Source organism: Ascaphus truei, chromosome 7 (assembly GCF_040206685.1).
Source record: "Ascaphus truei isolate aAscTru1 chromosome 7, aAscTru1.hap1, whole genome shotgun sequence".
Taxonomy (NCBI): Eukaryota; Metazoa; Chordata; class Amphibia; order Anura; family Ascaphidae; genus Ascaphus; species Ascaphus truei.
This window is the reverse complement of record NC_134489.1, coordinates 33,229,772-33,244,279: the sequence shown is the minus strand read 5'-3', so window position 1 is coordinate 33,244,279 and position 14,508 is coordinate 33,229,772. Positions and strand designations below refer to the sequence as shown.

The 14,508-nt window shown below is 42.2% G+C and overlaps 1 protein-coding gene across 1 annotated transcript in view; it reads right to left on the bottom strand.

Annotated features, from left to right (window-relative positions):
- The window catches only part of LOC142498922 (cathepsin S-like), a 29,786-nt gene that overhangs the window by 10,392 nt on the left and 4,886 nt on the right, over positions 1-14,508 (bottom strand). Inside the window, exons 3-6 of the mRNA XM_075607574.1 lie at positions 12,746-12,904; positions 8,677-8,898; positions 7,409-7,574; positions 7,027-7,132 (exon numbers count right to left, since the gene is read on the bottom strand). Coding sequence (XP_075463689.1) covers positions 7,027-7,132; positions 7,409-7,574; positions 8,677-8,898; positions 12,746-12,904 — 653 coding nt within the window. The remainder of the gene's footprint in view (positions 1-7,026; positions 7,133-7,408; positions 7,575-8,676; positions 8,899-12,745; positions 12,905-14,508) is intronic.

The following is a 14,508-nucleotide window of genomic DNA, read 5'->3' as shown; positions in this document are numbered from 1 at the left end:
TTAGCCATTGAGCAGTTTCATTTTTATGAGCAAAGGACAGATACCTGCACACATCTTTTGTGCTAATCTGCAATGGCTGAAGAATTGGTTAAAAATCAAAATCCGCAGTTAGGGTATAAATACATGGTATCAGAAGCAATTTTATCAACTTGCGGACACAAAGCAAGCACACGCCAAATCTATGATTTGATTCGAGCAAAATATCCTTATTACCAAGACCGTGGGCATGCGCGCAATTTTAATTCCTCAGTAAGATTCACTTTATCAACTAATGACTGTTTTGAACTTGTGCAGGATAAGCTAGAAGACAAGTATGGTTTCTGGAAGATTGCGAAGGAAAAACATTTCACCGTCAAAGAGGGCACACATATTGTGCTTAAAGGCATATTTATTCCTAATGCCAATAGCAATGGATCCGCTACTACTGTTCCGTGTGAATCGATACCTGCTGCAATATCTGCACCCTCCATTCCAGAAACCCACATTGTACAAGAACAAAACTACTATGATTATGTAGCAAGCCTTTCAGCAGAAAATGCATTGGAATGGGTACCCGAAGAAATGAACCTACCTCCGGACCAATTGTTTGAAGAAAGCAGTGGCGATTCCTATGAGCGCTTCATGGAGGAGATGTGTGACATACTGGATTCAGCGTTTGGGTCAAGCGTGGATGAAAATGCCTTGCATTTCTGGAGCGACCAGTTGCAGGCAGACGAAGAGTTAATTCTAGAAGAATGGTAAATATAACAATCGTTATGCGTTGACTCTGCGTTTAAACTTTTTTTTTTTTTTTAACCACCATTTTCACTTTCAATGCGTGGATACAGCGTAACATTGCACACTGCATAACATGTAGCGATCACAAAGAAATTGTTTCCTAATACAATATAGTAGAACGTGAAAGAGTAGTACACATTGCTGACGGAATAAATATACGTACTTTCCTATCCCTTAAAACATATTAGCAACATTTTACCCTAACCTGTTTTGTTATCATGCAACATCTACAACATTTAAAACCGGGTCCACCACGTATGACGTGGGACCCTTGTCATGGGCCAAGGCGTCCTTAAAAAGGATTACGGATGTAAGTCCCGCCCCCAAGCGACGTGCGCGCCTCAAAGCCTATTGGCTGTCATGTTTTGTTATAGTAACGGTAACTGCAGTGTGTCATGTGTGCGGCTCAGTGTTTGTAGGCGTCAACTGGGCGTTAGCCGAATGTTAATTGAGTGGGAGGAGTGTTAGCGTGCGTTTCACGCTGGTTTAACATGACGTCACACGTATTGCATTTGCGCATTGTGTTATCGGCCGTCCTTTCTGTCCAAACATGTCTGTTTAAAAAGAATACAGATGTACTCGTTTAGAACGAATGTAGTTTCGTCTTCATTGTATTTGAAATAAAGATTTTATGTTTACTGGTATTTTCAAGATGTATTAAACGCACAACGTACGCTTTGTTTTGCGCATGCGCTAACAGTTAGTGGAGCCAAGCGTGAAGTGCGTGCGCACACTAAGATGTGCGCGCACATTTTTCAGTATACAGGCAACGTTCACTTCATATACATAGTTATGCCTGCTACAAATTTAAATAAACATTACATACTGATGTACACTTGTACTTGTAACATATAAGTGAGTGACGTGTGTATGTACACAATCATATAGAGCTGTGTAACGCGTTGTCACGGATACATATATAGTAAGGTGCCATATTTGACCATCATGCGTTTGCTGTATTTCAGAGATGTCAGGGAAGATACAATCGGATCAATGTATGATTTCAGAAGAGTCTACCTTTATATGAGATGATTGTGAGGAGGAGCCACCGACTACTATACTACATATGGAACTAATTTTATATTGCTTGCAGCGCTTATTAACAAACAATTAAAAATGTGATACCCTTATGCCTATATTGCATAAGCACTTAATTAACATAATGATGTTGCAAAATAGTGCCTCATGAATTTTTATTGAGTGTTCTTTAATGACTACTATCATTTTATGGCATGGTGTGTTTTATATATAACAACCATTCCCACTCTGCTAACACATTTGTGTATTCTATTGTGTAATGGAACGTATGACTGTCGAAACTATGTAACAATAATAATAATTATAATATGAGCATGTTCATGTATAGCGCTGCTAGTTGTACACAGCGCTTTACAGACACATTTTTCAGGCTGAGGTCCCTGGCCCGTGGAACTTACAATTTATTTTTTGCCGCCTGAGGCACAGGGAGATAAAGTGACTTGCCCAAGGTCACAATGAGCCGACACCGGGAATTGAACCAGACTCCCCTGCTTCAAACTCTCAGTGCCAGTGTGTGTCTTTACTCACTGAGCCACTCCTTCTCCCAATGTAAAGGACACTTACAACCAACTAGCCATTTATTGTTAAAAATCTCTTGTTACATGGGTATGTTGATAAAATGGTTTGGGACTGTAGCAAATAATGTTATTGGCCAGATGTTGTGGTCCCCTACAATGCATGATGTTCTGAATATGACATCAACATCATGTAATGAAGTACGTTTCTGTGTATATTTCATTAACCTAACTAACTATAGTTTACTGTGTTTATTAAACGTTCTAAAAATACATAGTATAGTCAATATGATGATATAAGCTACCATAATAAAGCTGGTGTTATCATTTGTCGGTGTTATACATGGATCCTACACAAATTGATACAGACACAATCAGTTGTCTTAAAAAGTGTGTCTATGCTAATGTGCACGTGATTGACGTTACAATTGTGAGAATACTTGATAATTATCATCATGATAATGATGAAGTGACGTGATTTATATTCCAAAAATATTACCAACATTGTCATATTGGTAAATTAGAAATGCTAAATGACAGTAACATTTGCCACAAAATTGTCTTTTCTGTTAACAGTTTTACACTTGGTACATGTAGGACACATCCACACACGTGTGACTTATACATACACATGTCACAAATTTAAATTAATGTTGACTATTAATTCCTAGCATTAAAAAACACCTACATTGCTAAATATAAGATGTAGTACGCATTGTTGTGATTACAGGCATTCATGCATGGAGTGTTATGATCAGTCAATTTCATCCGTGATGAATGAGCTCCCGTAAGTAAACAAATAAGTACAGTTATCCCCTTGTCTCCAAACACCTCTATATTACATTAATGGAATTTATAAGGAAACATACATAAAATGTGATGAAATGGGAGTAATCATTTTCTAATACAATGCACATGAAAGCTCAAGAGTAGCTAAATGCATATACATGATACAGAAAGTACATATATGTTACATTTGTGTTTAAACCAATATGTTGGGTTTTGACTTCAAATAATTATAGGAAGATTGATGTAGGCACATCTTATGAGAGATGTCAGCAAATATACATACCATGATCAGTCATACTGGAGATATACCTATAATGCAAAGGAACAATATATAAATTGCAAACATTGACATGCCATCTTCAGTACCGTAAACAACACAGCAAAGTGTGTATTTGGTGTTGAATGTGCAACACCATGTATATTTAATGACATTCAAAATGTAAATCAGCCTGGTGTACACATCATATGGATGTACATGTTACACTGCACCAATAACATTGTATGTAAGCATACTAGAAGCATGAATGAGTATGGGCATAATATGTGTATTGTGTTAGCATAAGGAACAACACAATGCTAAAATATTAGTGATTTGTTACCCCAGTTGTATTCACATACACACAACTAAAGTACAATTGAAGAGGGATTATATAACCTGTGCAACAATAACATACCGGTGCCACATCCCTTTGTGCACACAGCAGAGAAAAGAAAGGTGTGCAACCCATATTCATCTGTGTCCTACCAGAAGGGTATATAAAAAAACATTATTGTTAAGATAACATAATGTAACTATAAAAGTATAACTTGGAACATATATGTTTTTACTTACAAGAAAAAAATGAATTGATGAGATTCTGGCGTGTCTGGCCACCACTGGCTGTTTGTTCATTTTCAGCAGCTACATGGGTGGGATGCTCGTCTACCAAAGGCTCAGCTAGGTCTGATTGTACATTGTGCCGGAGTGCAACATTGTGCAAAATGCAACAGGCAAGGATAATATCAGACACTTTTTGAGGCTTGTATAGAAGAGCCCCGCCAGTTCTGTCCAGACACCTAAATCTGGTCTTGAGTAGGCCAAATGTCCTCTCTATAACAGATCTTGTAGATATATGGGCTGCATTGTACCTCTCCTCTGCTTCAGTTTGAGGGTTTAGCACCGGAGTCAAGAGCCACGGCCTAATTCCGTATCCTGAGTCACCTATAATGAATGGAGCACACATAAGCTGACATTAGTGATCAAATTGTACAATGCCAACATTCCTACATAAAAATGTGTTTTGTGTTAGAACATGTAAATGTGTACTCACCCAGCAGCCAACCATGTTCAAAAGGTCCCTCTTCGAACGCATGGAAGACTGAAGAGTTCCTCAGGATAGAGGAATCGTGACTGGAACCAGGGAATTTGGGTACCACATGCATTATCCTCATCGTGGCATCACATACCACCTGTACATTGAGTGAATGGTAGTGCTTACGATTGCGGTACACATGCTCACTCTGACTAGGTGCAATCAAAGCAACATGTGTGCAATCGATTGCACCCAGCACACATGGTATCCCTGCTATATTATAAAAGCCAGTCCTGACTTCCAGCCACTCTGTCGCCTCTGTAGGAAAATGAATATAATTCCTAGCGCGTCTATTGAGTGCATAGAGAAACTGGGTCAAGGCCCGCGAGAATGTAGATTGCGAGACCCCGCCCACTATGCCCACAGTTGTCTGGTATGACGCGGAAGCAAGATAATGTAATGAGCACAGCATTTTAACAAGCCCAGGGACTGCACGACCTCTGGCTGTGAAAAAATCTAAATCTCCCCTTATCTCCTCATAAAGAGATAAGATTGCTGCTGAACTCAAACGATAGCGACTTACAATCTCCTCCTCACTCATCCCATCTAACAGGGTTCTCTCCCTGTACAGACGCGGACGAGGCACAACTTGTCTCCTCTGTCTTCTCCTCTGATCTCCTGTCCCTCTACCTGTCCCTCGGCCTGTCCCTCTCCCTGTCCCTGTCGTATCCGCGTGACTGTCCCTGTCACTGTCCCTCGGTGTGTCCCTCCCTTGCCCTATATGATTCTCTTGATCATCAAGCATGTCATAGAAAAGAATGTTCCTCCGTCTCCTAAACAATCTCAACATTTTGAAATGAGTAGCTGTGAATGAGCAGGTAATGGGCGTCCTTTAAATAGGTATGTGATGATGTCAGGTGACATAGTAAAATGCAAGGTGTTACATTAACATAATAAAGTACTTCTGTGGCAAGCTGTGTGCAGTTGTTGTTATAAGTATTTGTTGTGTGTATTCTGCAGGGAATGATGATATTTGCCAATGATGTGACGTGAAGCTTTGTACAAAAATTGGTTGAAAATAAATAGTGTAATGTGCAATGCATGTAACACTTGTGAACGCAACAGTCAGTCATGTAATTAGACAAAAAGGCTGAGATTGACGTGGGAAAAGTTTGGTGTAACATGTGTAATTAGGCATGTTATTGTGACATGTTGACAACAATGAATAGTCGTGTGCATATGCATGCATTTCTGTAATGAGGATAGTTGCTATAGAATGAGTTTACAAGGTGTCCCAATGATGAATTACTGTACATGTGTGTATAAGTTAGGTTGAAGTGCTTGTAATGCTACGGTTACAATGTAAACATGCAATGTGATTGAGCGTCCAATAAGTGACGTCATGAAAATAGGGAGGACCCAAAACTATATGTAAACATGAGAATACAGATGTACATGAACGTTTAAAGATGCGTGACACATTACAAGCATTGTGTAATGTAAAGGAAGATGAATATACGGTGTATGTGTGACATGTGTGACATGTGTAACATCATGTAAATAATTGTCGCTCAGTTCAGTAAAATGTGTGATATGATGTGAGGTTCTCCTTTAAGAGTTGAGTATAGTATTTTCCCTTGACACATCATCACATGATGAGTAATGTGACCCGCAAATGCTGACAACATGTAAAAGTAGAATGTTATGCAAATAATACACGTCAGCTGTGACACAATGCAGGGAATGCCCCCCACACTGTAATGCAAATGACGTTTGTATTGTGAGCAATGAAACGTAAACAGTACTATACTGTTATACGTCCCCGCTCCATTGACTCCATTGATGTACAGAAGATTTTTTTTTTCTAAGTGCCGTTCCGGCAGCCTTAGCGATCGTTCTCCCCTCCAAACTGCCAACTTTAGTTGGCGGGAGAAATTGGCCATAACATCTCAATTTCGTAGTGCCGATCAGCCCCGATAAGCTGATTTTTTTTGTTGAATCCAGCCGATTTAAAAAAGTGGCGATCAGTGGCGAAAACAGGCTTATCGGCAGCCGACTGGCCATAACAAAATAATCGGCTCCGAAACCTGGCGAAATCAAGCACTTATCGGCGCTTACTGAATCTCAAACCCAATTTTGGCTATAAAATGGCGATAATTCCCTTATCAACGCTTACTGCATGAGGCCCTTAAACTTGTGGTGGATGTGAGAGTCTCCGGTAGAATGTTCCAGCTAAGGTGGGTTTGGGGTGCTGAGCCATATACTATGTCTCCATAGTCGATAATTGACGTTAGCATCTGTTGTGCGATACGCTCAACAGTAGTTCCTGTAAAGTACACCTAATTTGGCATAGATTTTGAATGTCAGGGTATCAATGTGCATTCCGAATGTTAAGTGGATGTTATGCCCAGGTATTTAAAACTAGTAGCAGGAGTTAGGGTGGTGTTAGCGTTGGTTCTGATCTGGAGCTCGGTCACTGGAAGCTTAAAAAAGTTAGTCTTGGTCCCAAATACCATTGTTATAGTCTTGTCAGTGTTTAAAAACAGTTTGTTTTGGGAAATCCAGTTTTCGAGTCTCAATAATAAGCACATCCCCTTAACTTTATTTTATCTTACCTGTTCTTGACCAGCCAATAGTCCACCCCTTTATCGACACCATATCCAATGACAACAACCGCATGGTTAATCTTGGTGCTACTGCATTGTGGGTCGTAATATACTCCTGCCACCAGCCAAAGGGAACATGAACACTTGTTAGAAATATAACTTCTTACACATTTACTACCGGCAAACCTAAGATAAATGCAGTTTGCCTGTGTATGCTCATATAATACAAATATAATCTGTATACTTGATCACACCTTTTCAGTCTGTGTAGAGAAATGCTTTTGCAACGCAAAGGTCATCTTTTGTGTATGTATGGTACATTTAGAAAATAGTGAATATCAATTAAAACCCTTCGCTGCCAAAGGGGCTGAGCATGCCACCTGTCTCATACCTCTTTTGTAGAGGAAAAAGGTTTTCCCAGTGGCATCTATGGCAACAGATACAGGTCCATTTTTGCCCACGGCTTGCTTAAGCATCTCTTCATTGCCATAAGGGATTTGCCAGTAATTGGTACAGCTGGCAGCCTTTCTGGCTGGATTGTAATGGCACTTTCCCTCCTGGGGAGTAAGAGGAAAAATCCAAGTTGTAAGTAGAGGAGATATTACATGTCCACCCCCCCCCCCCCCCACACTGAGTTTTCCTGAGAAAACATAATATTCAACACAACAAGAGGACTCTTGCTGCCCATCAAATTATTTACTCAGAGGCTTTCTGACTGTAAATCAATATGTATGTATGTATATATACGCTCACATATATACACACACACATTGGGGTCACCATGTGATTATTTTTTGCATATATATCGTGTATGTATATATGTGCGTGTGTGTGTATGTATGTATATATATGTTGTTTGTATATATATATATATATATATATATATATATATATATATATATATATATATATATATATATATATATATATACACAAAAACATACGATACCGTTCGCATCACCAACGTTTCGGACCCACAAACGGGCTCTTCCTGAGAAGGTGTAGATGTGTTTCAGTTTGTGTTACCTTTTAATGGATCAATATGAGTTCTTCATAGATCTAATTAAACAGTATAGAGCTTTCCTAACCTCGCAGGTGCCCTTGAGCAGTTAAACTGACTTAAAAACAGGCAAGCAATGGGGAAAGCCAGCAGGGTGTTTAGTGAATGGTATTTGAAGCAGAGAGAGGTAGTGATGCCACTTTAAAGATTATTGGTACGATCGGTGTTCAGCTCTGGGGATCACATCTCCAGAAGAACGTAAATAAATTAGAGATCGGGCTAGTAAAATAGTGCCCTGTCCCTTCCAATATATATGGGGCTTCCACAAGGTAAAGGAGAGAAGCATCTTTCAGGGAAAGGAAAGAGCTAGAGCAAGAGGACCTGCTCTGAAGATGGAGGGGAGCCTCAGGAAATGTGAGGATGTCCTTCTTTACGGAAAGGGTGGTCCCACCCAGACACAGAAGTGGCTAACATGGTAAGGGAATGAAAATATAATTTGGATTTGCTTTAGGCTATCTTAAATATAAAAGATAGCCAATGATCATATAGGGTCTAAGGTTTTAAAACAGGAAAATGGCCAGACTGGGTAAGCCACGTGGTTCTTATGTGTCATCAAATTCTATGTTTCAATGTCATCGGACACAGAAGGTTATTATTACCTTTCCTTGGTATGGATAGGTGGATTCCGACTCAATACCATTAGTAATGATGTATTTGAAGGCAGCCGTCATGTATCCCCCTTGGCAGCCATGATTTCCGTAGTTGCGTGAACAATCCACCAGGTTCTGTGGGCTGAGAGACACCAGCTTGCCCTTCTTCAGTTTCATCTGGCACTCCAGAGCTCCGATGCTGCTGAACGCCCAGCAAGAACCACACGAGCCCTGGAATAAATGGAATCCAATGAATACCAAGCTTTTTGGAAAGGCGTAGTAAGGACTCTGAACACAGTTCAAATCCCACTAAAGAAAAGATTATTTGAGATTTGAATTGATGTTTAATCCATCTGGCTGACAATGAGTCACATACAAAAAAGGAGAGGGGGGTTGGTATATAATAAAGACAAGTGAAAACAGAAGGAGAGAGGGTAGGAAAGAAGAGAGGATAGAGGAGTGCTGTGGACAAAGGTGAAACGGGTAGAGCGAAGCACAATAATTGAATGGAAACAGAAGGTAAGAGGACACAAAGTGAAGAAGGACAAAGGAAGAGAGGGCAGGGGACAGGAGGGCAGAGGAAGAGAGGGCAGAGGAAGAAAGGACAGGAGGGCAGAAGAAGAAAGGACAGGAGGGCAGAAGAAGTAAGGACAGGAGGGCAGAGGAAAAGAGTATAGGAGGGCAGACGAAGAGAGGGCAGAGGAGGAGAGGACAGGAGGGCAGAAGTGGAGGAAAGAGGATAAGAGGACTGGAGAGCAGAGGATGAGAGGACAGGAGGTCAGAAAAAGAGGACAGGAGGGAAGTGGACAGGAGGTCAAAAGAAGAGAGGGCAGGAGGTCAAAGGAAGAGAGGGCAAAAGAAGAGAGGACGAAGTCAGAGGAAGAGAGGACAGGAGGTCAGAGGACAGGAGGTCAGAGGAAGAGAGGACAGGAGGGCAGAAGAAGAGAGATTAGGAGGGTAGTGGACAGGAGGTCAGAAGAAGAGAGTACAGGAGGGCAGAGGAGGAGAGGACAGGATGGCAGAGGAGGAGCGGGAACAGAGAGGGGGATAAAAGAGGGTATTTAATTAATATTGTAGTTGTAACTCCAACACTACAACCAACATGTGACTGAATGGCCCCTGTGACCTGTCACACTTCTGGTAAACATTTAGGTTCTTTGCAGGTCGCTTAGTCCGTGCGAGGCGATTCTTCCCTAGATCCGGGACGGGACCTGCCCGTACTGATGCTGCATGTGTCCCACGTCCCACATGCTTTTAAAATCGTTTTACATTGTGAATGTGCATTTTCCTTTTGCGTGAATTGTTTATACAGAAACGTTTAGACCAGGGGCGGCCAATTCCAGTCCTCAAGGGCCACCAACAGGTCGATTTAAAAAAAACAATTTGTATTCATTTTTTTGTACACATCAATTAGACATTTGGGAAAGGGATACAAAAGAAAAATAGGGGGGGAGGGGGTGAAGGGGGGTGCACTCCACCATCGTGTGGCAAGGCCAGAGCGACCCAGAGTTAACAACAGTAACAGGGGCATACATTTCTACTTACACTACAAGCGGACAGATGATTGCTTAGCATCAGCATCAGGTCTGACTCTGCCTACCCAGGTTATCCACCAGGCCACAGTTCCCATACCCTGTTATAAGTTCTGGCGTTAGGAAGGCCGTCAGCTTTTCCCAGACCCTAACCTCGTTTACTTTGTTGATTACATTATGCAGGGTCGGGGCCTCAGCTTTTTTGTCCCCAATCCCTTTTGATTACACACCACGCTGCTACAAGGACGTGGGACGACCATTTCCGAAGAGGCGCTGGGAGTGTCTCAATTGCTTTTGCCAAAAGAAGGCACAGAGGGTCAAGTTCTAGATTCCAGGCTTGTATTGATGCACTATACAGTGAACCTTTGGGCAAGTCCAGCAAATGTGCACCATGTCGCTAGGGTTGCCAGGTGGCTTCTCCAAAAATACTGGACTCAATGGTGAAAGGTGCGTCAGGTCACTATGTCCCGGGAGGAAAATACCAGACACATACATGCCCAGTATTACAGAACCTCTCATTTTTTACTGGACAGAGTGTCCAAATACAGGGCAGTCCAGTTCAATACCAGACACCTGGCAACACTACTTGTCACCCATCGTCCCACATTCCCTCCAGCATTTGTCAGTGGTTCCCGGGTATATCTGACTCAGCTACCGGGGTGTCAAATACCACCAGAACAACATTTTGTATACTGTATTCTGTATACTGTATAATGAATTCTGTGTTAGTGCAAATTGAGGATTTGGATGCTCAACAGGTCAGATTTTAAAGATATCCCTGTGAAGACTGAGCCACTGATTGAGCCACTGATTGAGCCACCTGTGCTGAAGCAGGGATATCCTTCAAACCTGACCTGATGGTGGCCCTTGATGACTGGAGTTAGCGACCCGTGTTAGATCATCTCACTATTTGGTCTTGTCTTTGTATCATGGCATTTGGAGGCGGTTCTTTTGGCTTTTCCTGCCCCCATGATCCCTGATTGAATATATCTGAGAGGGGCAACACTAGAAGTTTACTGTTCCAGTACTTACTGTGTCATCTGTTCATGCGCTTTTAACCCTTAGGAGTCACGTGAGTGTAATGATTGAAGTCTTGTTTAATTTCCCACTAGAGCAGGGGTGGGCAACTCCAATTCTCAAGGGCAACCAACAGGTCACAACAGAACTGCACCACCTGTGATGAAGCAGTGATGTCCTTAAAACCTGGCCTGTTAGTGGCCCTTGAGGACTGGCGTTGCCCACCCCTGCACTAGTCTGGAATTACTACGCTATATCAGCTTTTTCTCATCGATTTTTATATTTTGATTGGAATTCCACGCCCCCCGTTTGTGAGAGGATGGAATGAGGGTTACCTGATACATAAGGTGCTTCCTGTAAAGTAAATGCAATTCATAAATCTGCCTTTCAAGAGCTAGTCATGCTAATCACAGGACTGACCTCCGGATACCGTATCTGCGCATGCGGAATCTGATTGCACAAGGAGCGCTATTTCCCCTTTTCTTAACAAGTTCTTTAAAATTGTGCAGGAACTGCTTAGCAAATTGTTATTGTGGCCATAATCTTGGTTCCTTTTTGAGTTAAGAAGAAGGAGACACATGATAACCTGATATTTTGCAATATTCAAAAGCACTTAACTCATAAAAAGATTTAATCAGAGGAGAAGCACATACCTGCATACCCCGGTTTAAGGACACTCGCTTTAAGTACACTTGCTAGTAAGTACATTTCGCGCTATAGGCAAATGGCAGCTCGCGCATGCGTCTGTCGTCACGTCCTGAACAGTAATACCGGCTCCCTACATGTACCGAAGCTGTGCGCAAGCGGGGAGACTATAGAGCCTGTTACAAATGCATTATTTACATCAGTTATGCACGTATATGACAATTGCAGTACAGTACATGCATCGATAAGTGGGAAAAAAGGTAGTGCTTCACTTTAAGTACATTTTCGCTTTACATACATGCTCTGGACCCATTGTGTACGTTAATGCGGGGTATGCCTGTACTGTATACAACGATGTGACAAAGGAGTATTTTTATGTTTGTGGAATTCCCAAAGTCATCAACTAACCCAGAAAATAGTTAAGAAAAATATGGATATTCAATGCACGTGGAATATATATTCAGCAATTTTCAGTTCTTCTTAGAAAGTGTGGTGTGCATCGTCAAAACAGACCATTTCCGGTGACCGGGACTGGAGCTATTTTCTGCTAAAAAAACTCTGCTGTTTTATGGGGAAACGTGCTAGATCCCAGGCAGAAAACGAATGAATATCTGCAACTACATCAAATAATTCAGCTTTAAATAAATATATTTCAGTTGGTATTCCAGACCCATTCCTAATCATTTTATGAACCCCAAATTCCGTTTCTTGTTAACCCATAAAAAGAAAGGTGCAAGAGAGCTCCCCCTCCCCACCCCCAACAAAAATAGCTCTGCCAAAAACTGGAGATTGCTAGCAGCTTAAAACAGTAAGAATCACAGGGGACAGTCGTGGTTGTGGCTGCATCACAGATTATTACTCCTATAGCTGTTGACTACACGTACCTGGTTCTTTACAGTGGTCACACACCCTTTGGTTCTCCAATCCATGGAGTCTGGTACCGGGGGGGACTTTAGCAAGTCCTTGGGTATATCGGTATCGTTGGATGTTGAGGTGGAAGAGGCCATGAAGCCCGTCATTGTGGCAGACACCTCCTCACCTGTCTGGAAGACAAAGAAAAGCCGTGTTCCCCATCAGCAAATCGTTTTAGTAGCTCAATCTTGTGCAGACTTGATCATACATGGCGCCCGCATCGATAACTTGGTTTGGGTCAATGCTAGAACCAGGCCATTGTTCAATATACTGTGAAGCTGCTTCTCTGTGCTCCATTCATTTGCATGAAGATTAAGTTTTCTCCTCCAGTGGGAAACAGCTTCACAGCATAACGGATAGGAACCTCACTCGGTTATGGTCATATAACTGATGAAGTGGAGAACACATATGATAAGAGACCATAGAACACTGTAAACTAGTATACATTTACACGTTTAAAAGCTGTTCATAGACAAAACGATCACAGGTCTTTTCTTCATGTTGTGTCCTCACAGTATAAAGTGCACTTTATCAGGCACCATGGAGAAACCCACTGGGAGAGCACAATTCGGAAACGGTGATCAGCAGCAGTAGAGTGATCAGGGAGCCATAGTCGGAACCAGGGTTTAGTATCAGTGTAGAGGGAGAAAGGGGGTGGCCCGGGATTAAAGGGGTTACACCCCATTTGGCCATCCCCTGACCTCACCCGGGAGTCAAAGGGTTAACTGGGCTACGACCCAGAACAGTGATTTAACCCCTGTAATGACATGTACATGTGTATTCCCCTGTTCCCGTTCCATTGTAATGTCTGGTTTACTCAGTGTCTGCATCACACACACACTGGAATCCATCCGGAAGCACAAGGGTTAATAGTCCTTTAATGATTATAGCTCTTTGTGAAGTTTTCCCACCTTTTCAGGCACCATTTTGCAGGTCCCCATTGGCCGCCATTAGGGCTCCATGCATTCTAATGGAGAATCTTGTTGTTTTAGTCCTGTTTCCTGTAAAGACCAGCAGGTGGGGTCCGAGAGGGAGAGTGGCGGTTTCCCATTGAAAGTCAATGGGCCCATCGACTTCAATGGAGGTTCCTCGAAGTAACTTTCGAAGAACAAGTTGGCTGCCGTCCAGACCGCAAACCGCAAAGCGGATACATTTTCAATAGGAGAGCTTTGATCACTTACAAGTCAAGGTCAACGTCAAGTGGCGTGGGAATAAACAGTTCTAGGGCCCCTAGGAATAAAATTCTTTTTGCCCCTAGTCCCTAGGCGTCCCCCCACTCGACCACAACCTGGTCCCCAAATCCTGGACCCCCGATAAGGGTCGAACCAAGAAGAACGGGTCGCGCCATAGGCTTTGCCGGCGGCGGCAGAAACGGCTCAGAAAAATGACTAAGTGTGAAATGCTGTATTTTGGTACTTCATATCTCCGGTTTCGGAGGGCCCAGCGGATCAAGGTTTGGGGTGTCTGCAATCACTGCTCCGGCATCACTGCAGAACCATCCTTGACCCTCCTGGACCAACCCGACGGAGTATGGACCCCCTTGAAAGTTCGGGACTTTTCCCATAGACTTCAATGGCGGAGAAACCCCATTGACCTCAATGGCGGCAATTTACCATTGAAAGTCTATGGCGGAGAAGCCCGTTGTTTTCAATGGGGATTTAGTGAAAAGCTGAGATTTCTTTTTTAGCGGAGACTTTTGTATTAAACTGAAAAATTATTTAATGTGCATTTGTGT